The sequence below is a fragment of the Pipistrellus kuhlii genome, unplaced genomic scaffold, assembly GCF_014108245.1.
Source record: "Pipistrellus kuhlii isolate mPipKuh1 unplaced genomic scaffold, mPipKuh1.p scaffold_m20_p_11, whole genome shotgun sequence".
Classification (NCBI taxonomy): domain Eukaryota; kingdom Metazoa; phylum Chordata; class Mammalia; order Chiroptera; family Vespertilionidae; genus Pipistrellus; species Pipistrellus kuhlii.
This window is the reverse complement of record NW_023425416.1, coordinates 10,978,582-11,003,200: the sequence shown is the minus strand read 5'-3', so window position 1 is coordinate 11,003,200 and position 24,619 is coordinate 10,978,582. Positions and strand designations below refer to the sequence as shown.

The 24,619-nt window shown below is 36.0% G+C and overlaps 1 protein-coding gene across 5 annotated transcripts in view; it reads right to left on the bottom strand.

Moving 5' to 3' along the window:
- CFAP20DC (CFAP20 domain containing) overlaps positions 1-24,619 on the bottom strand; it is a 207,228-nt gene that overhangs the window by 123,292 nt on the left and 59,317 nt on the right. For all 5 annotated transcript variants that reach the window (XM_036430673.2, XM_036430678.2, XM_036430677.2 and 2 more), the window contains exon 5: positions 7,018-7,132. In XM_036430673.2, coding sequence (XP_036286566.1) covers positions 7,018-7,132 — 115 coding nt within the window. The remainder of the gene's footprint in view (positions 1-7,017; positions 7,133-24,619) is intronic.

Genomic DNA, 24,619 nt, shown 5'->3' with positions numbered 1-24,619 from the left:
GTGAGTCTTGACTAAGTGGCTATATCCATTGTTTAATCTGATGATCATTAATTTTTATAACAATTCTTCACATTGAAAATCAAAGCTAAAAGTATAAATTGTTGTAATTTAAATGGTAGAGTGAATACTTCATAATTAAGAATAACACAAAGAAGAAAAATTTTTATTAGCAAGGTTGAACATTTAACAGTAACTGGAATAGTAAGTGGACTATAAGTATTTATATTGGTGTGGCTATAAGAATATTAACTTTATTTGCTGCCTCTGGCTCTGTAAAGATTTTAGCTAAAGAGCCAAATCAAAGTGGACCATTTGGCAATTATCCTCTAAATCAGGGTTGCAAACTATATGCCTAGAGGGCCGGGTATATAAGTTAAATGAGTAAAGCAGGAAGGAGCTGATATACCTGCATTTCTTAAAGCTCTGTTAAAAGTGTACTGTTGCCCTTCAGCTCCAGCTGACTGCTTGCTCTGCAGACTTAACATAGATAACTTATGACTTAGAAATGTTAGCTGAATTGCTTTAAAAATTCTGTATTACGAAGTTTATCACTAAAATATCTATAGTTCCTAAAAAGCAGGAAAAAGTGAAGAATGTTTTGGCAAAAAGCAGAGAACTGAGGCCAACACTACATCAATACCCAGGAGGACCTTAGGGATGGTATTTTGAATGGGTGAGTGCTCTCTGTCACCTTGCTGCTCTCTATAGAAATTTATGCTAAAACATGGCGTAGCTTTAATTCAGTAAAAGCTATTGGGAACCGACTGTATTAGCAGTGGAAAGGAGAAGACCCTCTGTTGTTATAGCATCTCTTGGATTAAAAGGAAACTGAGGGGAAATGAGAATAAGTCTTAAAACTGAATTTCATAATATTTATCTGAGTACTCTAGATAGTAATACTTCTGGATTTACCAAATATTTAAAGAGTTTATGTAATTTCTCCAAGATGAACTCATTATTTTATCTCCTATGTCAAGAGGCACAATAAGACTTATTAATTTGCTCAACAAGCATTTATTGAGCACTTTCTATGTGTCACGCACTTAAAGGGACTAGAGATAAAAAGCAAGTAAGACATGCCTGTAAGTCTAAAGGGGGATATAGATAAGATGAAGTATGGTTAAAATATAGGGTGAAGAAATGCTGTGAAAATTATGATTTGTGAGTGGCAATAATAAGCAATACTCAAAATACCCAATCCACAGAGGGGAAATAACAAAGTGCTTCCTGGAAGAAGTAGCACCTGAAGAGTAAATAGAAGCTATAATCCATACCTAGGGGCTTGGTCCATGTTCGACATTGTTCCAACTTTAGGACCTCATCACTCACATATATCATCCATCCATCTGCCCATCCATCCATCCATTATCCATCCACCCACTTACATTATTTATTGAGTGCTTGGACGAACCAGCTACTGGTAGAGGCACTGGTGATACAAAAGTGACAAAATGGAACTAAAACCGCTGCTCGCATGGAGCTTACCTTCTTGTGATGGCTGAGTGGTTTTAACTGGTCCTGCAGGTCTCCAGTTCTATCCTTCCCACCCATCCTCCAAAGTGATGTTCTATCTAAAATGCAAACCTGACCATGTGAAGCCCTGCTGCAAGCCTTTCCCTGGTTCCCTATCCCCTGTGAGATAACGGTCCAGGCTTCCTGCTAGAAATACAAGGCCAGAGGGTTGCCCCTGCTTACCTCCACAACCTTACAACTTATGTATGATTCTGACCTGTCTACAGCAACACCAAGTTATTGGGTTTGCCTACACATCTCATGCATCTACTCTTTTTTTTTAAATTTAATTTTCATTATAGTTGACATACAATATTATATTAGTTTCAGGTGTAGGACATAGTATATGTGTGTACACACACACACACACACACACACACACACACACACGCACACACACACACACACATCTTACACCTGATAAACAAAACAGAAACAAATTTAGATACCGAGAACAAATTGATGGTTACCAGATGGGAAGGGAGTTGGGGGGTGGGTAGGTGAAAAAGGTTGAAAGGTTAAGAAGTACAAATTACCAGTTATAAAAATATTCACAGGGATGTAAAGCAAAGCAGAGGGAATATAGTCAATAATAATGTAGAATCATGCAGTTACTCTTAATTCTGCCTTTTTTCTAGGAACCCTCCCTCACTTAAACTGGTTAACTCCAATTCCTCCAAGGCCCAGCTCAGGCATCCTTCTACAGGGCTCTTCCCCGACCACTCGCCTGTGATTCACAGCTCACTGGTTCCTGCTCTCTCAGCATGTGCCACCTGACAAGGAAGAGGTCTCCTTACAGATGCTTTAGCTCATTTGCTTATATGCTTCTGATGTTGCTTCACATCCATTCCTCACTGCTGCAGCCCTAGTCCTCATTAACCCCGATTTGGATTATTGCAAATGTTCTTCTCATCTCTACTTTCTACCCTTTTCAAATCACTCCAAATATCACTATCAGATTAGTTTTCTCAAAATAAAGACCCGTGTTTTCCTCTCCAAACCAAAGGTTTAAATGGCTTCCTTTTCTCTACTACAGTGGCTCTCAAAGAGTGGAACATGCACCATTTGTGAAGTGATCTTAAGTGGTACACAGGAGTGGCATTAAATGACTCCGAGGACAGGAAGTGGAGAGCAGAAGAGTTCCCATCACCAATAGGGTTGTCACTTCACACTGGTGTGGCCCTTAGAAACCAAGTGGGCTGAAAAGTGAGGCTGTGTGGACAGAGATGGCAGGCACTTGGGCCTACCACCGGTGCAACCAAACCTGGGCATCTATTCTGAGCTTCAGAAGATTCCCATCACAGGGATATCAGGCGAGAGGACGGGTGGAAGGGGAAGAGGAGGTGGTAAGGTAGAGAAGGAATTACAGCTGGAACGTGATCTTGCTTTCTCACTCACTAGCTCAGAACCTTAAGCAAGTTACCTAAATCAATTTGAGCTTCAGTTTTTTCAAGAAAAATGGCAGTCATAACCATCTGCAACTGATCTAAGGATTAAATGAGTTACTATAAGTAAAAAAAAACTAATTATTGTTTTGTTTTCAGTATGTTTATTTTGATGCTTACATTTTATATTTTTGTAAATTTACATTGGTTTTCCATTTGTAAGACATATAAAGTTTTCCTTTTTACTTTCTTCCAGTTTTACTGAGATATAACTGACATATATCAGTATAAGTTTAAGGTGTATGGCATAATGGTTTGACTTATATTTTGAAATGACTAGTGCAATAAGTTTAGCATCCATCATTTCATGTAGATAAATTAAAAGAGAAGAAAAATATTTTCTTTGTGATGAGAGCTCTTAGGGGTTATTCTTTTAACAACTTTCCTATATCTCACAGCAGTGTTTACTATAGTCATCATGCTATAGATTACATCCACAATACTCTTTAATCTTATAATTGGCAAGGTTGTACCTTTGGCCCACCTTTCTCCAATTGCTCCTTCCTCTCCCTTAACTTTGGTAAGCACAAATTTGCTCTATTTTTTTCTATGAATCTTGTTGTTATTGTTATTTTAGATTCCACATATAAGTCAGGTCATATTGTATTGGTCTTTCTCTGTCTCACATATTTCACTTAGCATAATGCCTTCAAGGTCCATCCATATTGTTACAAATAGCAGGATTGCCTCGCTTTAAAAATATATATATATATTTATCTATTTCAGAGAGGAAAGGAGGAGAGAGAGAGATAGAAACACCAATGATGAGAGAGAATAATTGACTGGTTGCCTTCTGCACACCTCACACTGAGGATGGAGCCCACAACCCAGGCATGTGCCCTGACCAGGAATCAACCTGTGACCTCCTGGGTTCATAGGTTGACGTTCAACCATTGAGCCAGCTGGCTGGGCAGGATTCCTTCATTTTTAATAGCCGAAAAATATTCTGTGTATATATTACACACAACATATTTATCCATTCATCTGTTGATTAACACTTAGTTTGTTTCCATGTCTTGGCTATTGTACAGAATGCTGCTATGAACATGGGAATGCAAGTATATTTTAAGTTAATATTTTCATTTCCTTTGTGTATATTCCCAGAAGTGACACTGCTGGACCATATGGTAGTTCTATCTTTAATTTCCTTGAGGATTCTCCATAGTGGCTGTCTCAGTTTACAATCCCACCAACAGTGTAACAGAGTTCCTTTTTTTTTTTTTTTTTTTTTCTCCCTACATCCTCACTAGCATTTGCTCTTTTTTTCTTTTCTTTTGTCTTTTTGATGATGGCCATCTTAACAGGTATGAGGTAATATCTCATTATGGTTTTGAGTTACATTTCCCCAGTGACTAGTGATGTTGAGCATCTTTTCATATATCTGTTGGCTTTTCATATGTCTTCTTTGAAAAATATCTGTAAAGGCATTTTGGCCATTTTTACATTAGGTTATTTGTTTTACTACAGGTTTTTCTTTTGCAGATACCATGAGGCTTACATAAAACATCTTAAAATTATAGCACCCTTTTTAAAACTAATAACTTCAGTAGAATTCCTAAGCTTTACACTTTTACTTCTTATCACCCTTTCATTTAGGTTATTTTATACTGTGTAACTAATAACAGATTATTGTAGTGATAGTTGTTCTTACTACATTTGTTTTTGAACTTTAAATTAGAGTTTTAAAGGAATTACATACCACCATTACCCTATATAGAATCCAACTCTGATTATGTATTTACCCTTACCAGTGAGTTTTATACTGCCTTCTTATTCTATATAATAAAAACTTAATATGCTACGTGTCCAGTCGTCCATTCAACCAATTAAAGTGTAATATGCTAATGATATGCTAAGGTCACTCAACTGCTCACTATGATGTGCACTGACCACCAAGGGGCAGACAGTAGACTGCTCTATCAGTTGCTATGACGTGCGCTGATCACCAGGGGGCAGACAGCTGATCAGTCGAACAGTTGCTATGATGTACACTGACCACCAGGGGGCAGATGCTCTTATCAGTAGGTTAGCTTGCTGCTGAGGTCTAGCCGATCAAGACTGAAGAAGACAGGCTGGACATACCTTGGAGCCTTCCCGCAGTTCCTCCCCCATGTCCTTCCCCAGTTCCGGTCTTGCACCAGTGAGGTCCCTCCGCCTGGCTTGTACTCACTCACAATCTGGAACCCCTGGGCGGGCGGGTGTTGGAGAACTAGTTTTAACCTGATCCGTAGGCCAGGCTGAGGGACCCCACTGGTGCACAAATTTGTGCACTGGGCCTCTAGTGCTTTTAAAATATTAATTGGTATCTTTTATTTCCACTCAAAGAACTCCCTTTAGCATTTCTTGTAAGATGGTAACGAATTCCCTCAGCTTTTGTTTGTTTAGAAAAGTATCCCTCTCTCATTTTTTGAAGGGCAACTTTTCTGGGTAAAGTATTCTTGGTTGACAGTTTTCTTTTTCAATATTTTGAATATGTCATCACATTCTTTTCTGGCATGAAAAACTTCTGTTGAGAAAACTTGAGTTTATGAGGGGGTCTCTGGCATGTAAGTTCTCTATTTTCTCTTGCTGTTTTCAAAATTCTTTCTTTGACTTCTGACAATTTAATTATAATGTGTTTCTGTGAGGCTCTATTCAGGTTCAACCTATTTGGGATCCTTTGAGCCTCTTGGAACTGGATGTTTATTTCTCACCCTAAATTTAGAAAATTTATTGCTTTAAATACACTGTCTCTGTCCTTTTATCTTTCTCTTCTCCTTTTGGAATTCCCATAATGCAAATATTCTTTCATTGTGTTCCTTAATTCCTATAGGCTTTCTTGACTCTTTTTCATTCTTTTCTTTTTACTCCCCAGACTGAATAATTTCAATTATCCTATCTCCCAGGTCACTGATTTTTTTCTTCTAAATGGTTCAATCTGCTTTTGAAGCTCTCTATTGAATTCTTCAGTTCAGTTACTGTAATTTTCAGCTGCATGATTTCTGTTTGATGTTCTTTGAGGTTTCTATTTCTTTGTTGAACTTCTCATTTTGTTCATACATTATTTTCTTAATTTCATTTAGTTTTCTGTCTATGTATTCTTGAAGTTCATTCACTAAATATCTTTAAGATGAATATTCTGAATTCTTTATATGAGAGTTCATAGATTGCTTTTACTTAGGATCAGTTATTAAAGCTTTATTAGTTTCCTTTGTTGATGTCATAGTTACCCAATTATTCATGAGCTTCGATTCCTTACATTTGTATCTATGCATTTAGGGTAGGTGCTTAAAGTTGTCTTTTAAAATAAATTTATTTAAGCCTACCCCTCCTCCCCAAAGTGAGTAGATTTTTAAAGGAAAATATTAAATACATATTAGAACAAGTAGTACACAAACATGGAAGTCATGATAGAGGTATTAAAATGACTGAAGTTTGAGAGACTAGTCAGTCATAACAGGCACAAGTTTCTTAATCTATAGCCTATTGCTTATCTATGCATACATTACCAGTATATGCTGCTTCAGCTCTCAGAGGTTATACAACAGACATAAAATTTGAAACCTATTCCAGGCCGTTATAAGACTGATTTTTCCTAAAAGCTATTTTTTAAAAATATAGTTTTTAAAAATGATCAATTGTTCTCTGTTCTCCAAAATATGTACTACTTTCCAGCCCCCAAATTGTTCCTTCTGCTTGGAATGACTGGCTTTCTATCTCTATCTGTTAAAATTCTACAATCCTTCAAAGTCCATTAAGTGCAAGCATGCAATCTTTTTCATGCAACCTTTCCGCATCCTGAAAGCAGATGGATTTCTCTGCCTTTCACAGTACCAATAGCACCTTGCCTTTCGACTATCCTTCCCATTACAGTTTTGGTGTTATTTCTGATATTTAAATAATTATACTCTTCTAACTAGTAGATTTTAAGCATTTTCATGTGAGAAAAATAGAGTATGAATTTTATTCACCTTTATACAATCATAGCACTTAACAAAGTGTCTTATACACAGACTAGGCACATAATTAATATTTGCTGAATTGAATTTAATATTTTAAGCAAAGTTCATGTGACACTTACAATTTTACGCTTGATCATGAAGAGTGGAATTTTTGCATGGAGAGGGGTTGAGGATAGTTCTTTATGGACCGTTGATAAGTACAATCTTCTTTTGATATTTCCTAAATCAGTAATTCTGAAAAAAAGAAAGAGAAAAAAAGAGAGAAAGATTTCCATCAGTATAATAACCATGTCTTTGGATAATCATGAAAATGATATAATTTATCGTATAGGCTCTTTCCAACTGGGAGATCAAACACAGAATTTAAGAATTGCCTTTTTTTCTTTCAAGAAGTAATAAAATTTCTTCCTTAAATTCAAAGTGCTCACAAGCTTGAATGTATAAATTCACTCAATATGCTAATTTATTTCAGTACTTTATACTAGATTTCCAGCCTGCCAGCCTATGAAAAGAATTCAATTTGTATGAGCTGAGAAACTGCTAGCCTTTAATAACCATGCTTGTTCCAGACCCTTAAGTTTGTATTATCTTGGGACATACTGTCACCTACTAAATAAGAAAACATTATGGGTTTCTTTCCCTAAAAATGCACCTGTCATTTTATATAGGGTGTTAGTCTGCTTAGAGACAGACACAAAACACTGACTGTCGGTTTCACTTCCTAAGCACATATCTTCAAACCAGAATTATAATACACAAGTTTATTGCTCACTATTCAGGTCAACCTGCAGTGATACCAAAGACACTGAATTTGAACATCTTCAATAGATTTAGAGAATAGCCATGATCAGAAAGATTAGGTTTTCTTCAAATTGATAGGAGCTCATTTTTATGTTCTGCTTCCTCTAGGTCTCAGAGATAACACTGCAGGCTTAAAACCTCCAAACTTGTCTCAGGCTGTTATATTGTAGATAGAATCGATGCTTCCTGAAAGGCTATCTTTTTATTGGAGTATAGTTAATTTCCCCCCTATTTTTAACAACCTTGTCTACATGCACCAACTGCTAATTTTCTACAATTAGCAATTCCCAAAGGAGAAAATATTTAATTTGAATATTTGTAGTGTAATTATTTTTTAGTCAACATAGCTTTCTTTTCTACTTTTAAGTGAGTTTATTGGTGTGACACTGGTTAACAAAATTACACAGGTTTCAGGTGCACAATTCCACAACACATCATCTACACACTGTATTCGGTTCACCACACCAAGTCAAGTCTCCTTCTACTATCACTTCACCCCCATATACTGGCCCACACCTTTCCCAACTCCTTTCCCCCCTCCAATTAACAAACTCTTGTCTGTGTCTATGAGTATTTTATTTTTTGTTCAATCCCTCCACCTCCGCATCTCCCTCCGCCCTGCAAGACCCCAGCCTTTGGACAGCTGTTAGCCTGCCTCTATTTATGAGCTTGTCTCTATTTTGCTTGTTAGTTTTCATTTTGTTCATTAGATTCCACATATAAGTGAAATAACATGATACTTGTCTTTTTCTGACTAGCTAATTTCATTTAGCATAATGCCCTCCAGTTCCATCCAGAAAACTGCTGTCACAAAGGATAAGATTTTTTTTTTCTGCCAAGTAGTATTCCATCATGTAAATGTGTTATAGCTTTTTTATCCACTTGGCTGTGTCCAAATTTTGGCTATTGTAAATAACACTGCAATGAATATAGGGGTGCATATATTCTTTCGAATTAGTGTTTTGGGTTTCTTCAGATAAATTCTCAGATGTGGAACAAGTATATCATAAGGCAGTTTCATTCTTAAAATTTTGAGGTAACTCCACTTCTTCCCACAGTGGCTGTACTAATTTGCATTATCACCAACAGTGCACAAATGTTCCCTTTACTCCACATCTTCATTAACACCTGTTTGTTGATTGATGATAGTCATTATGACAGGTGTGTGATGACACCTCATTGTGGTCTTATTTTGCAGTTATCTGATGACTAGTGATGTTGAGAACCTTTTCATATGTCTATTGGCCATCTATATATCTTCTTTGGAGAAGTGTCTATTCAAGCCCTTTATCCATATTTAAAACTTTTAGTGTTGAGTTTGATAAGTTCTTTACAAATTTTAGATATTAACCCTTATTAGATACATCGGTAAATATGTTCTCCCAGTCAGTGGGTTATCTTTTCATTTGTTAATAGTTTTCTTTGCTGTTCAAAAACATTTTAGTTTGATGTATTTTGTTTTTTGTTTCCCTTACCCAAGGAGATATAGCAGAAAAAATATTGCTATGAGAAATCTCCGAGATTTTACTGCCTATTTTCTTCTTGGATTTTTATGGTTTTAAGTCTAACATTAAGTCTTTAATAAATTTTGAATTTATTCTTGTATATGGTGTTAGTTGGTCTAGTTTCATTTTTTTTTTTTGTGGCAAAAATAGGTACAATTTTCCCAACCACATTTATTGTATGTTTTTGGTTCCTTGTCAAATAGTAACTAACTATAAAGGTACAGGTTTATTTCTGGGCACTCTATTCTGTTCCATTGACCTATATATCAGTTTTTATGATGGCAGCAAGCTGTTTTGAATATTATGGCCTTGTACTATAGCTTGATATCAGGTAGTGTGATTCCTTCAACTTTGTTCTTTCTCAAGATGGCTTTCGCTATTTGAGGTCTTTTGTGGTTCCATATAAAATTTATAATATTTGTTCTAGTTCTGTGAAAAACACCATTTGCAGCTTGATTGGAATTGCACTGAATCTATAAATGCTTTGGGTAGTATGAACATTTTAATGATGTCAATTTTTCCTATCCATAAATAGGGTAAATGCTTCTACTTATTTGTATCTTCTTCAATTTCTTTCTTTAGTGTCTTCTACTTTTTAAAATACAGATCGCTCACATCCTTGGCTAAATTTATTCCTAAAGTATTTTATTCTTTTTGAAGCAATTGTGAATGGGATTGTTTTCTTAGTTTCTCTTTCTAATAGTTCATTATTGATGTGTAAAAATGCAACTGATTTCTGTATATTTATTTTGTATCCTTCTATTTTACTGAATTGTTTTATAACTTCTAGTAGTTTTCTGGTGGAATCTTTAGAAATCTCTATATACAATATCATGTTCATCCACAAATAATAAGTTTTACTTCTTCCTTTCCAATTTGGATGCCTTTTATTTTTCCTTCTTGTCTAATTGCTGTGGCTAGGACTTCCAGTACTATCTTATCTAATAAAAAAGTAATATGCAAATTGACCATACCTCTGCTACACCCACAAGCCACACCCACCCACCAATCAGAGAGAGTATGCAAATTAACCCAACCAAGATAGCTGCAGCCACAGAGAGCAGGAGGGAGGTATGGGTTTCTTTGGCAACAGAGGAAGCCAAGCTTTCCACACACCCTGGTGGCCCAGGCCTCCACTCTAGGCTATAAAGTTTTATTAGAGAAGGTAAATAAATTTCAACAGAAATGGCGGCAGCCATGGAGCAAACAGAAGGCTTGGTCTGCTCCAGGCTACAAAGTCTCAATTGTAGAAGGTAAATAAGTTCCAGATACCAAGGCCTCCACTTGGGTTCTGAGGGGTGTGGATGGCCTGAAAACCACCATAGGCCCCTGACTTAGGCCACCCCATGTCCCAAGGTAACCCCCACCCTGATCTGGGACACCCTTCAGGGCAAACCAGCCGGCCCCCACCCATGCACCAGGCCTCTATCCTATCTAACAGAAGAGTAATATGTAGATTGACCATCACTCAAACACACAAGATGGCTGCCCCATGTGGTCAAAGATCTGCCCCCATGTGGATGGACACAAGATGGCCACCACAAGATGGCCAACAGGGGAGGGCAGTTGGGAGGGACCAGGCCTGCAAGGGAGGGCAGTAAGGGTGATCAACTCTGTAGGGGTGACCAGGTCAGCAAAGGGAAATTGGGGGAAAATAGGCTGGCAAGGGAGCAGTTAGACATCAAACAGGCTGGCATGGGAATGGTTAGGGGGTGATAAGGCGGGCAGGAAAAGTGGTTAGGGGTAATCAGGAAGGCAGGCAGGCAAGCAGATGGAAGCCAGCAGTCCTGGATTGTGAGAGGGATGTCTGACTGTCCTGATGGGATCGGGCCTAAATGGGCAATCAGAATCCCTCGAGGGGTCCCAGATTAGAGAGGGTGCAGGCTGGGCTGAGGGACACCATCCCCCCCGCCCCTGTGCACGAATTTCGTGCACTGGGCCTCTAGTTTTTTATATAGTTGTGCCTCCTATGTCCTCCAAAATTCTTGCCTATCCCAAAGTTGCAAAAATACTTTCCTATTTCTTTCCAGATCTTTAGTTTTTATAGTTAGTCTATGATCCATCTTTAATTAATTTGTGTACTATGTGAGGTAGTTTTGAGTGTGGGTCTATTTCTTTCTGTTTGTTTAACCAGTCATCACAGCACGATATTCCTCACTGAAATGCCTTGGCACTTTGTTGAAAATCAATTGACTATACATTCATACTAGTATGTGTGAATCTATTTCTGGACTGTACTTATCCATTTGTTTTACTTTACCATTTGTTCATTCTTATAACAATGTCACATTGCATTGATTACTATAGATTTATAGTAAGTCTTAAACTAAAACTAGTTCAAAAAAACTCTTCAAGTTCCCCCTCCCCACCCAAGGTTTGTTTGGCCCTCACCTTTCCATATAGATTTTTGGACACTATTATTTTCTATTAAAAAAAAAAAAAAAAAGGTGTTGAGAGTTTAACTCAGATTGTGCTGAACTTAGACATCAATTTGGGAGAAACAATATTGAGTTTCCTAATCAATTTACATGATATATCTCTCCATTTATTTAGTCCTTGTTTAATTTATTTCACAATGTTTTACAGTCTTCAATTTGGAAGTTTTGCACATCTTTTGTTAAATTTATTCCTAAGTATATTTTCTGACATAATGAAAAAGCATTTGAAAATACCAATTACCAGCCAAATGTTACTAATATAAAGAAATACCATTGATTTTTATATATAGACCTCGTTTCATGTGACCTTACTTAATTCACTCCTAAATACTAACAGCTGTTTTGCAGGTTCCTAAAGATTTTCTACATAAATAATCATGTCTTCAGTGAATAAAGACTTTTATATCTGTTTTTCCCAATCTTTATACCTTTTCTTTCTTTTTCTCACATTACTGCTAGGACCTCCAACATATACTAAACAGAAGTGGTGAGAATACAAAACCTTGCATTGTTCCTGGTAATAGGGGGAAAGTGTTCAGTATGTTTCGATGAAATATTATGTTAGATGAAAGTTTCCTTTATCAAATTGAAGATGTTCTCTTCTATTTCTAGTTTTTGTTTTTTTCTAAATGAGAAAAGGGTGTGATATTTTGTCAAATGATTTTTTTCTGCCCTAATTGAGATGATCCTATTGTTTTTCTCCTTTATTCTGTCCATATGATTTATTTTCATATGTGAAACCAGCCTTGTACTAGTGTTCTTGACAGAATTTTCAATTGTGCTAGCATTTTTTTTGGAGGATGTTTATAGCAATGTTCATGGAGGATATTGGTCTGTAATTTTCTTGTACTGCCTATGTCAGCCAACATCTGAGGGTGGCTGAAGGCCAGACCAGGGTGAGGGGATGCCTGGGTGGGAGTCTGCAGTCCCTTCTCTCCAGTCACTTGTTACCTCAGAGAAGTGCCATCCCATAGTTTCACCCAGCGGGTGTGCACCAGTTCCAGGAATCCAAACCTGAACACAGGAGGTAGAAGGGGGTACCTGGACATTTTGTGTAATGGGTTCCCAGGACTTGGGCTTCTCTATGGAGTTTTCAGGGTCAGAGCAGGGTCTGCAGGGGGTCTGAGTTGGGTGCAGTCACCTTATCTGGGCAAGGGCTTCTTGGATGGGGATTGGCCACAGCCACTTGCCCTCAGAACGTACATGAGCCCTGAGGAAGGCCCAGGGGAGAGTGACATGCACCACTGATCATGGACTTTAGTGTTTTCTACCACCTGGAGTTGAGAAAAATAATTTTTTTTTCACACATCCCCAAAATATAGTTCCATAAAGTGATTTGGAAAGTGTTTACTCCTCCTTTATTATTGGAAAATTTGTTTACAATGGTGCTAGTTATTCTTTAAATGTTAACAGAATTCATTCAAGTCTGAAATTTTCTTTGGGGGAAGATTTTGGTTACACATTAAATTCTTTAATAGATTATAGGGCTATTCAAATGTCTAATTTTTATTTCAGTTTTGATAAATTGTGTTTTTCATTAAAACTGTTGAGCTTATTGCCATAAAGTTATATTTTCCTCATCATTATCTTTTTAACATCAATAGGATCTGTAGGGGTATCCTCTCTCTCTCATTCCTGACATTATGATAATTTGTATCTTTCTTTTTAAATTAATAATTCCTGCTATAAAGTTGATCTTTTTAAAGAAACAACTGGCTTTGTAAAACTTCTCTATTCTTTTTTTTTTTTTTTTTTTTTAAGATTTAAAAAATTGATTTTGGAGAGAGGGAGGCAGAGAGGGTGAGAGAAAGAGAGAAACATTAATGTGAGAGAAAAACATGGATCTGTTGCCCCCACACATGCCCTGACTGAGAATCGAGCTCATAACCCCCCTCCTTTTTTTTCCTTTCTTTTGGTGTATGATACCCCAAGCAACTGAGCCACCTGGAGCTAGAGCAAAATTTCTCGTCTTTGTTTTCAACTTTATTGATTCTGATTTTATTTTTATTATTTATTTCCTTCTACTATTTTGATTTAATTTGTTCCCCACCCTCTCCACCAGCTTCTTAGGATAAAAAATTAGATCATTAATTTTAAACATTTCTCTTAAAAGTAAAAGGTCTTCTCTTAGCATTATGTTACCTGCATCCCACAAATTCTAATATGTTGTATTTTTTTTCCCCAGCTTGTAATATTTTCTAATTTCCCATGTGATTTCTTCTTTGGGTCTTGGAATACTTAGAAGTGTGCTGTTTAATTTCCAAAGAGTATAGTCTTTTCTATATAATATATTGCATTGCTATTGACTTTTAATTTAATTCCATTGTGGTCAGAGAACATACTTGTAAAGTTTCTTCTTTAAAAAACAATGTAACATGACACTATATGATTCAGTATATGACTAGTAAGTTGCTTATATGCACTTGAATTTCTTTGATGCTAATATTTTAAAACATTAAAATCTATTTTCCCTTAAATCTACTCAAGACTGATTTTTCATCTATTGACCTTTAGCACAATCTATCATGTTTCTGGGCAATTTAGCACCTGTATCACAATTTCCTTTTATGACATCAGTCTGGATAATTTTATATATCCACACGGAGAATAAAATTTAATCTAAATCTAACCTCTTCCACATATGAACAGTCTCACTTTGTAGCCCATCATTACTAAGAATTGCTCGACTTTATGGTCTCTTATTTAACTTTTCCTCCTGATCCATTAATTCATTCAACTAACATTCAGTCAATGCCTTAGTAGTGCAATACAGAGATATGGAAGTAGCTAAGGCATGAAAATCATTACCTAGTATGATTTCCAGTAGAGGGAAAAATAACCATTCTTTAGCTGCTTTTAGCATATTTTATAGACATTATCTTAAATCTCAGAACAATCCTTCGTTGCAGGTAGTATGCTTATTCTCTATTTTGCACATGGGAAAACTGCACTTTTGGGGCGCGGGTCCCTTTGAAAATGTCACACAAACTATAAATGTAACAGCTCCTTTTGGGTGAGTGATACTCTCTTAGGTACTGCTCTCTTAGGTACAGGCATACCTCAGAGATATTGCAGGTTCAGCTCTAGACCACCGTAGTAAAGTAAATACTTTGATAAAGCGAGTCACACCATTTTTTTTGGGGGGGGGGGGGTTTCCAAGTGCATATATAAGGTATGGTTACATAATACTGCAGTCTAGTGAGCACAACAGCATTATGACTAAAAAAATGTTCATATATTACTTAAAAAGCACTTTTTTGCTGAAAAATACTATTATCTAAGCCTTCAGAGAGTTGTAATCATTTTGCTGGTGGTGGGTCTTGCCTTCAACTTGTTAAAAAAAAAAAAAAAAAAAAAAGGCAGTATCTGTGAATGTGAAGCCCAATGAACTGAAGGGCAATAAAAGGAGGAATGCCTGCATTGCTCAGAGAAGTCATCTGTTAAATCTGGGCCAAAGTGAAGATAGAAAGTGCTGGAGAGCTGCAGTGGTAGCCCTGGATCTCTTTCTGCTCACGTGCGCTTCATTCCTGGCTGAGATCTCTGATTCCTGTGAATCTGTGGGACAATCTAACCCTTTGAGCTATTTCCTGTTCCTGGTTATGTGTGCAGCCTCTTTAGGAAGCAAATCCTCAAAAGCAGAGTGTGTTAAAAGGACATAGGTATGAAGAGCTTGTTGGAGGAGGGGATTCTATGAAGCGGGAATGAGGTAGAAGGGACAAGGAGACAACAAAAGAAGAGAAGCTAAGATTAAGGACACACTGTCGATGACACTACTGTAGGCCTCCATTCCACCGGGATGTCTGGAGACATCTCTCAGAATTGTCCACCTGAGGAGTGGGAGCAGGGAGTATATTCCTACTGACTCCCAAAGCCCAGTGGTTAAGGCTGCCTCTGGTGGCCTTAACATCCCAGTATTCCTGGTGGCACTATAGTACGCTATCCAAGCAAGCTTACACCAAACTGTCCAATGAATCTACAACAGAAATCAGAGGACGACTCAGAGGATCTGACATGGAACAGTGGAATGAGCTACCACAATAACAATACCATCATGCTCACTGCTATTTAAACATAATCCATCCTTTTGTATTTTTTGTGCCTTTGCTTCTGCATTTCTCTTAGAGAGCCCCTTCTGTCACTATGCCTACTGAAATTATATTCATCCATCACAGTTTGGGTTAAAATGCTATCTCCTTTTTGAAAACTACTCAGATTCACAAATTAAAAATAATCACATTCTGTTCTGACTTATCACAGCATGCTTTTGACCTCTAATATTGATTTTTTTTCATTTCCCCTTGGTGTTCTAGGTCAGTAACTGCAATACACTTTATGGGTCATAATCTGATACAAATATGCAAATCTTTTCCTTTGTTCTCATGGGTGAATAATATGCAGTTCCATAAAGTTCAGTTTTACCACTTCCTAGTAACATTCTGATTGAGTTTAAAAGGGTTACTAAGAATTTTGTTATTTCAAAGTCCATTTTAGAGTTTAAAAGTTTCTCAAAAGCCAGAATTCGAATCCAGAAAATCTGGCTTCAAAATTATTGCACTTAATCATCATAGCATATTTCCACACTTGTCTGCAATCTGTCTCGTCTAGCTTGTAAGCTTCCTGGAAGCCGAGACCACATTCTGGTTATCACAAGGCTCTCACACAGGTAGAGTTTTGTAGTTAATTGGGAAATATCTGCTGACCTGCCCTTATGGAAGCCCTACTGGAGTGATACATTTGATCATCTAGTTATTGAACACTTACTTGGTGCCAAACATGAAAGGAGATACTGGGATATCACAACGAATAAAGCAAATCCCTGCTCTCATGAAGCAAGTAAGTACACATGTGGTATGTCAGCAAGCAAGTAAGTACACATGTGATATGTCAGCCCTCAACAAAGCCTATGGAAAAACAACAATACAAAGTACAGTAAGTGATAGAGAGAGGTGGGGTGGGAAGTTTTATTTTTAAAGAAAAGGTAGTTAGAAAAGGCCTCCAGAGAAGGTGACATTTGAGCAAAGAGTTGAATGAAGTGAAGGTTGGAACCATGCAGATATCTGGAGGAAGAGGATTCCAGGCAGAATACTCCTGAGGACTGTGTGAAAATTCAAAAGAAAGATCTGTTCCTCTTTATAATGGATCTTTTTAATATAAGAGAGGTGGGCCCCCTGAGCTGTAAGGCTTACAATGAGTGTGTGGCATGTCTTTGCCCTCATGGAGGACAGGTTTTAGTGTGCACAAAAGAGTTCTCAGTTAAATCTAATGATCACTGGATGAGTTTCTAAATTTATCCAACTTAGGTCAGAGGTATCAGGATTAAGCCACTCATATGGTGATGAGGATTTATTCTACTGTTTTTGCAAAAATAAATATGCAAACCTTCCCTTCCTCATAATTAGGAAGAGTTGGTTTTGGAGGGAAAATAAAATCGTATGCTAAGCTTAAATGGTTCTAAAAGCAAGCTGAATTGCTACTTTAAAAAAATTAAAATTAGTCATTCATGAGAGAGAATATATAAATATATGTGTGACTACTTAAAAGCTTCATTATGCATATGTCTTTTTTGGGGACAATTTAGTTGCTGGAAGGAAGGCTGCTTGTAAAACAGCTCTTTACTTGTATTATAGGCTTGGTTTTCACCATCTAAAATCAACCGTGACCTAACAAAGCAGAAAAGACAAGCAACACTGGAATCGTTTCTCCTGCACTTAAAGATACTAAAAAAAAAAAAGGCAACATATGAGCTCATACATTTTTATATCTCTAAGTGGGCGTTTATAACTAGGGGTCAGCAATGTGATAGAAAAAGTAATAAGACCATATTGAGAAAAAATGGGGTAGTCAACAGGAAAACCAACCTCATTTATTATAATATTCTAGAGATCAGCAGGTGTATAATTCTCACAGCTATGGTCATTAACGACATTCATTCCAAACTTAATATCTACATTTGCAAACCATTTGAAAGTAAAATTACTTTTCAATTCAATTTTCAATTCACTTTTATATCTTCATCTTTGATTGACAATTTTTCACAATGGCAACCTCAGTGAGTATTTGAGTAAATGATGACAACCACCCAAGAGTACAGATAACCTCATCTTTTCAGATTACCCATTTACTTTTCTTCTGTATGAACAATCAGTTACAAACATTTGTGAATGTTCATTTAAGATCAGAATGAACTTGCAAAACTGATCAGACTTCTAATGATTTGATTCATTAACTAGAATCATTTTTTCCTAAAGCCAAAATGGTATTTTTAAATTATAACCTAAAAAAAAACCCCACAAATTTGAATGCACATTTTCAGCGATGCTACCAAATAACTGTCAGTATAATTAGAAGAAAGAGTGAATTTACAAAGTAGTATATTTAAATATATGCAATGATGTTTAGGTGTATAGCTACTATGGCTGTGTACTGGAATTTAAAATAACATATATAAAAGAGGTTCCATGCATAAGGTCTCCTTCCACATTTGTTCCTATGCTTCACAATTACCAAAGAAAATTTTATTCCTTTAGTTTTTTTCCTGGATCTCTTTGGCTGAAGTTTAAATTCATTTAATATTCTTTTATTCTTAATAAAGAATATTAGTAATTATGAACCTAAGATGCTTTCAGATACTTATTAAAACACAATGTAGCCCTTTAAAAAATATTTAACATTCATTACAATGCATATTTCGCAAATGCTTTTAAATTAATACCTGGTGCTTTGGAATCTTCCCTGAATACCGTCTGATTCCCTTTCTAAAAACAGCTTTAATGAGGTATAATTTACATTCCATAAATACCATTTTAGTGTACACTTGAATATTTAAGGAGTTATGCGAAAATCATCAAAATTCAGTTAATGAACATTCCATTCCCATTACCGCCCCGCCCCCACCCCCAATCCCCTTGCAAAAATCCCTCGTGGCTGTTTGCAATCAATCATACTCTTACCCCAACCCCAACCTATCACTAATCTCATTTTGGTCTCTAAATATTTTCTTTTTCTGGATATAAATGGAAAAAAAATACAAAGTCTTTTGCATCTGACTTCTTTCCATATGTAGCACATATTATTTTTTACTAAGGAATAGTATTCCAATACATGGATGTGGCATTTTGTTCATCCATTTTACCATCTGAGATGTAAACTGTCTCCAGGTTTGGCCTATCTAAATAATGGTACTAAGAGCTGTGTGTGTGTACATACTGTTTGCATGTTTCTTAGGTACATACCTAGAAAGACAGACATTGTGGTGAGTATGAGGTAGTATCTTGTGGCTTCAATTTGCATTTTGCAATTGACAAATTATGTTGAGATTATCATTAAGCCATTCGTCCATCTTCTTTTATGATATGCTTATTAAAATTTTTTACCAAGTTTTTAATTGTGTGCTACATTTTCTTATTAATGAACAGGAATTCATTTTATCATACTAGTATATATTATTTGTAAATATATTCACCAGTCTGTGACTTGCCTTCATTTAATTAATGGTGTGTTTTGACATGAAAAACCTTTTAATTTTTATGAAGTCCAATTTATCCTTTTTGTTGTCTTATCTATAAGTGTGTTGCCTAGTCCATCAGGGTCATAAGAATTTCCTTCTAGTTTCTTCTAGAAGTTTTATACTTTTAACTTATTTTTAGATCTACATTCAACTTTGAGCTAATTTTTGTATATGGTGTGAGGTAAGGTGTAAATTATTATCTTTGCATTTGTATATTCAAATGTCCCACCAGAATTGTTTAGCCAATATGGAAATGCAAATCAAAACCATAAAATACCACATCATACCTACTAACTCTAAAATGGGTATAATAAAAAAGACTAATAACATGAGTTACTGATGATGATATTGCTTTTGGGAATATAAAGTGGTACAGCCATTTTGAAACAATTTTGTAGTCCATATGACCTAGGAATTTCACTCTTAGGTATACACTCAAGAGGACTGAAAACACATTCACACAAAAATTTTCATATGAATGCTTAAAGCAGCACTATTAATAATAGTAAAAAAAATCCAAATGCCTATCAACTTATAAGTGAATAAACAAAATACGACTAAATAAAAATCCATACTATTAATTACTCGTACAAAAACAATTAATCACAGATACATGCTACAACATGAATAAACATTGAAAACATGATGTTAAGTGAATGACTGGTGTCCTCATAAAAAAGAGGAAAATTAAGACAAGATAGGGAGAGGATGCCATGTGGCAACAGACACAGAAATTGGAGTGATGTATCAATAAGCTAAGAAATGCCACAGATTGCTGGTGACTGCCAGAAGCTAGGAGAGGCATGATACAGATTCTTGTTTGGTGCTTTAAAAATAAACAAACCTGCTGACATCCGGGTTTGGGATTTTTAGCGTCCAGACTGTGAGACAATAAATTTCTATTGTGAAAGCCATCTAGTTTGTGGTAATTTGTCATGGCACCCATAAGAAACAAATGCAGTAATATTTACATCTTTATTACTAAAGGGTTACAGGAACTAGAGTCAACCTGTTGGAGTCTCAATTTCTTCACCTACAAATTGGGGACAATAACATCTATTCGTTCATTGTGTTGAGAAAATGAAATGAAAATACTTTAGAAACTGTTAAGTGCTTTATAAATATAGGGTATTACTTTTCCAGATGTATGCTTTTAATGGATTTATTATCTCCAATTAATTGGGTTTTCTCTTTCTTCAAGATCATCCATTTTCAAGCAACACTTACCTCTCTCAGTTTGGTTATAAACTGCTTACTTTAAAAGATAACAATCTTTAACATAGAATGGAGAATTCAAATTAAGGAACTCTCATACCTAAGACACTCTCCTAACCTTCCCAAAATACACTTTCCCATAAATTGCCAATGAATTTCACCTACCTTTTAGAAAACACTAACCCAGGCACTGTACTCTTTTGTTTATACACAGGGTTAGAGTATTGATTTTTCCAGTTAATTGACTATTCTGTTCAACTGAGTAATACCATCATAAATGATCACTTCCTGAAGACCATAATAAATAATATGTACCACAAAAAGTATATTTTAAAAAATCAGTTAAAATGCTCAAGTTTCAATATAAAATACTACTGATTATTGGAGTTTCCCAATTACTTAATGTCTGAAAACTTTTTAAAAAATTTGCTGTAAGTTGTGTTCGTGAAAATTTGACAGTATCCAACTCTGGGGAAATCCATCAGATGTCCTTAAACATCTCCAACATGTATGTACTCTTTAGATTTTCTCTCCCCCTCACCTCTGCTCACCTAAATGTATCACTATAGTGTAGACAATTCTGACTCCTTAAGTATTATTTTCTATTCTATTTCTACATGAAAATCTTAAATATCTTTAAATGCAGGAGATTTCATAAGTACTTAAAGATACATTTGCATGGATATTCATTATAACATCAATAGAAAAACCAAGAAACAGGAAAACTGTGAGGGCCATCAGAAGGGTCTATCTAGAGATAAGTATCCTATGCTATAAACATGAAATGATACACATGGCAGCTATTCAAAAAAAGGAGGCAGATTAATACGTAGTTATATGGAAAGATTTCCAAGATGGATAAAGTAGAAAGCCCAACTTTCACCACACCAAACAAATTTCCAAGCAGTATGAATAGTATAATTCTATTTGTGGGAAAAAGGATTGTAATATCATTTACACATACACACTCCTACACACACAATCTCTGTAGTGATTCACAAACTTAAAAGCAGTTACCTTTGGAGAATGACTCCAAATTTTCTTATTATATGCATGGATTGCTTTTACTATGTAATATAATTTATAAGTAGAAGCACTTAAGCCTATAAGTACAAAGGAGTGACTAGTGGTTAACTATTTGAAATAAAATATCCTACACAAACAACAATACACAGAAAAGAATGTTTAAAAAATCATTTACTTCAGGGTACCTCAAAAAAAGACATTATGCGACATTTTTTCAGTACCTCAAGGGAACTATAGCTAGGGTCATTCTGCTAGGCCGATAGTCATGTGGAGAATCAATAGACTATCCTTCGAGATTAAGAGCACCACAATTTACTTATAGTGGCTTATTGAGTGCTAAGTTCAATGGAAGTGGACATTTTGTCAATAACATTCTAATGGATCCTACAGACGACAGTTCAATGCTGTAACACACAATCTGGAGGTCCATATTATAAAATCTTTAAGTCTTCGAAGTCAGAGGATGATCCTTTGTAGAGGACCGAAAGAACACCAAGAAATATATCATTGCAGGTTGTGATGGTTGCTCTGAAGTAAATGGCAAATGGATTCGGTTATTACAGATTGCATTATTGGTAACAGATTGGTGCCATTTTCATACACTCTTTAATTTTTTTTTAATTCTGGTAAATGAAGGTGAAAGTAGAAAGCTTTCCTTCAATTGAATTGGGCTGGGAGCTTATCAATGTAAACACATTTCCCAATTAAGTTGGACAATATGCAGAATTCACCACCTGACCATAATCCTGTTGGCTAGAAATAAGAGCTTGAGATGAGGAGGCAAATTAACTCATTTAGTTATATAGTCAATTCACAAGTTTCCAGCACAAGGGTAAAGTGGCCACATGAGCTGTATTTGTGTCAATTTTCAAAGCAGAAATAAGGCAGTGTTCCTAGAAGGCCCAGAACTATTGCTCTTTAAAAATATATCAAGCTTATATTATGGGGAGAAGTATACTAATACTTAGCATTTTCACATTTGATTTATGAAGCACTCATTATTTTCATTTTGCTCTTTTCTAAAGCTGGATTTATATATTATTAAAGCAATATTTTGAGAAGAATTAAAATGTGCCTTCAAATAGCTCCAAAGACTTCTTTCTACTGTTTTTAAACTGTTTTCCTGTCTTCTCTTTTCTACTGTTTTTAAACATTCTTTTCCTTGGGAATATTTGCACTCCCAACTCTGATTTTAAATGTTATCTTTATGTTGACAGTTCAATCTACTTACTTGAATCTTTTCCTGGATATAGCAGATGTTTCTATGAAACCCATAAAGGCAAGAACCCTAAGTCCCAAATAGTCACCATTTCCCAGTGGCTCAAACCAGAAATCTAAGAGTCACTCTTAATTCAATATGTCCTCTTTGCACTTTACGTTGAATTCACTCATTTATCCATCTCTATACTACCATGCTGGCCCAAGCATCACCTTTTCTTACCTGAACAGCCTTCCAGCTGGACTCACTGCTCCCATTCTTTACTCCTCCCTTCCCCCAGTCAATATTCTCAAGAGCAGCCTGAGTGAACATCTTAAGTGGGGATCATATTTCAGTGACTTCAAGCTACTTCAATAAAATAATCTAAATTCCTAGCTTACCAGGTCTCTAAATTACCATGCCTCAAATCACCAGGCTTTATAGTCAGGGATGTAAAAGGAGACAGAATTCAATCCACATGATACAAATGTAAAGACTGTCATGAAATAACTCCTTATGGAGGTGTGGGGCTTGAGGAAATGAACAAAGGAAATAATAACAAAAATTAAAACAGTGGGCAGCCAGTACCATTCCTAGGTTTACAGGGCAACTAGAAATTCACAGCAGGGATTATTGGCAGAAAGAAAGGGAAGACACTGGTTTCTCTCTTCCTGCCCTCTGATATGCTGGCACTTCCCATTGGCTGGAAAGCTTTTAGGTCAAAGGAGTTTGAGAAGGCAGTGCATGGATCAGGAGTCGGGGAAGAGGGATTAATCAGCACACACAGAACTCTCATTCATGTCACTGTACCTCTTCCTTACTGCTCTGTTTCACACTTGGTGTGTTCTTGTACAGGAATTTGCACAGGCCTTTTCTTTCTGTGGGTGTCCTCTTCCTTTTACTCTTCAAATGGCTAATTATTCATCCTCTTTAATTTAAATATCCTTATCACCCTATCTAGGAGTAGGTATCTTCTTGGTTGATCCTTTGCCTGTTTCCTTCAGAATACTCATCAAAGTTAACTATTTTATTTACTTTTTTTTCTTCTTCTGTCCTCTCCTCCAGAATATGAGGACAGTGGCAATATATCTAGCAGAATGCTGGCACACAGGAAGTGCTCAGTAAATACTAATTGAATGAAGATTGGACAAATATATAGCAAAATCATGAATGCTGTGCCTAGACACAATATATTCACAGAAACATCTGCATAAATTCTGAACAGATTTAGCATTTAAGACCCACTTAACCTTTATTTTTCTATATGGCATATTTTAGGTTAAAATAAAGTCTTTATGTAAAGTAAAAATCCACATTGACAGATGTTCCATTTCTTATTTACTTAAAAGAGAATGTCTATTAATGCACCAATGGTCTAAAATAGAATAACTGAATCATTTAAAAGCAAGGTTTATGCTCATTTCTCTTACTGCTGTTTCTATAGCAATAGCATAAATTCACCATTTTTTTCTGTGATGTTCTTAGTACTAAAATATTAATCATTTAAATATATTTTTTCTTTTAACTAAAGAAAGGGAACAAAGGAACATGGAGTAGCTTTAAATATAGGGACATTTGACTGTAGGTAACATTTTTTATATGTGGTAAGATGACAACTGCGAAGCACAATCTAGAGTGGTGACGACACTTCCAGACCATTGTAGATTTAAAAATCCAGGCACTTCTCTAGCCTTCTCTGAGAGGAGCATCAGCTGATCCTAGATTTCAGAGTACGGCAAGGACCCACACTTGTTTTGTGCAGAAACAGTCTGCTAAAAGCAACCATTGGCTTCACATATATATCATGCTATTTGTTAGAGAAACTGCATTTATCATGGGAAATCTCTATCTAAGATTCATTCAACAAGGTGCACCTCATCATCTAGCGATGAAGAGAGATTAAAAGTAATTTTGAGTGTTGGCAGGAGAGGAGAAGCCAGGAAATACCCTAATTCTAGAAGGAGGTAAAAGTAGGAAAGGAAACAGAGCTCATCAAGGAAGAGCTAAGGGCTAAAAAGTGGATGAGAAAGA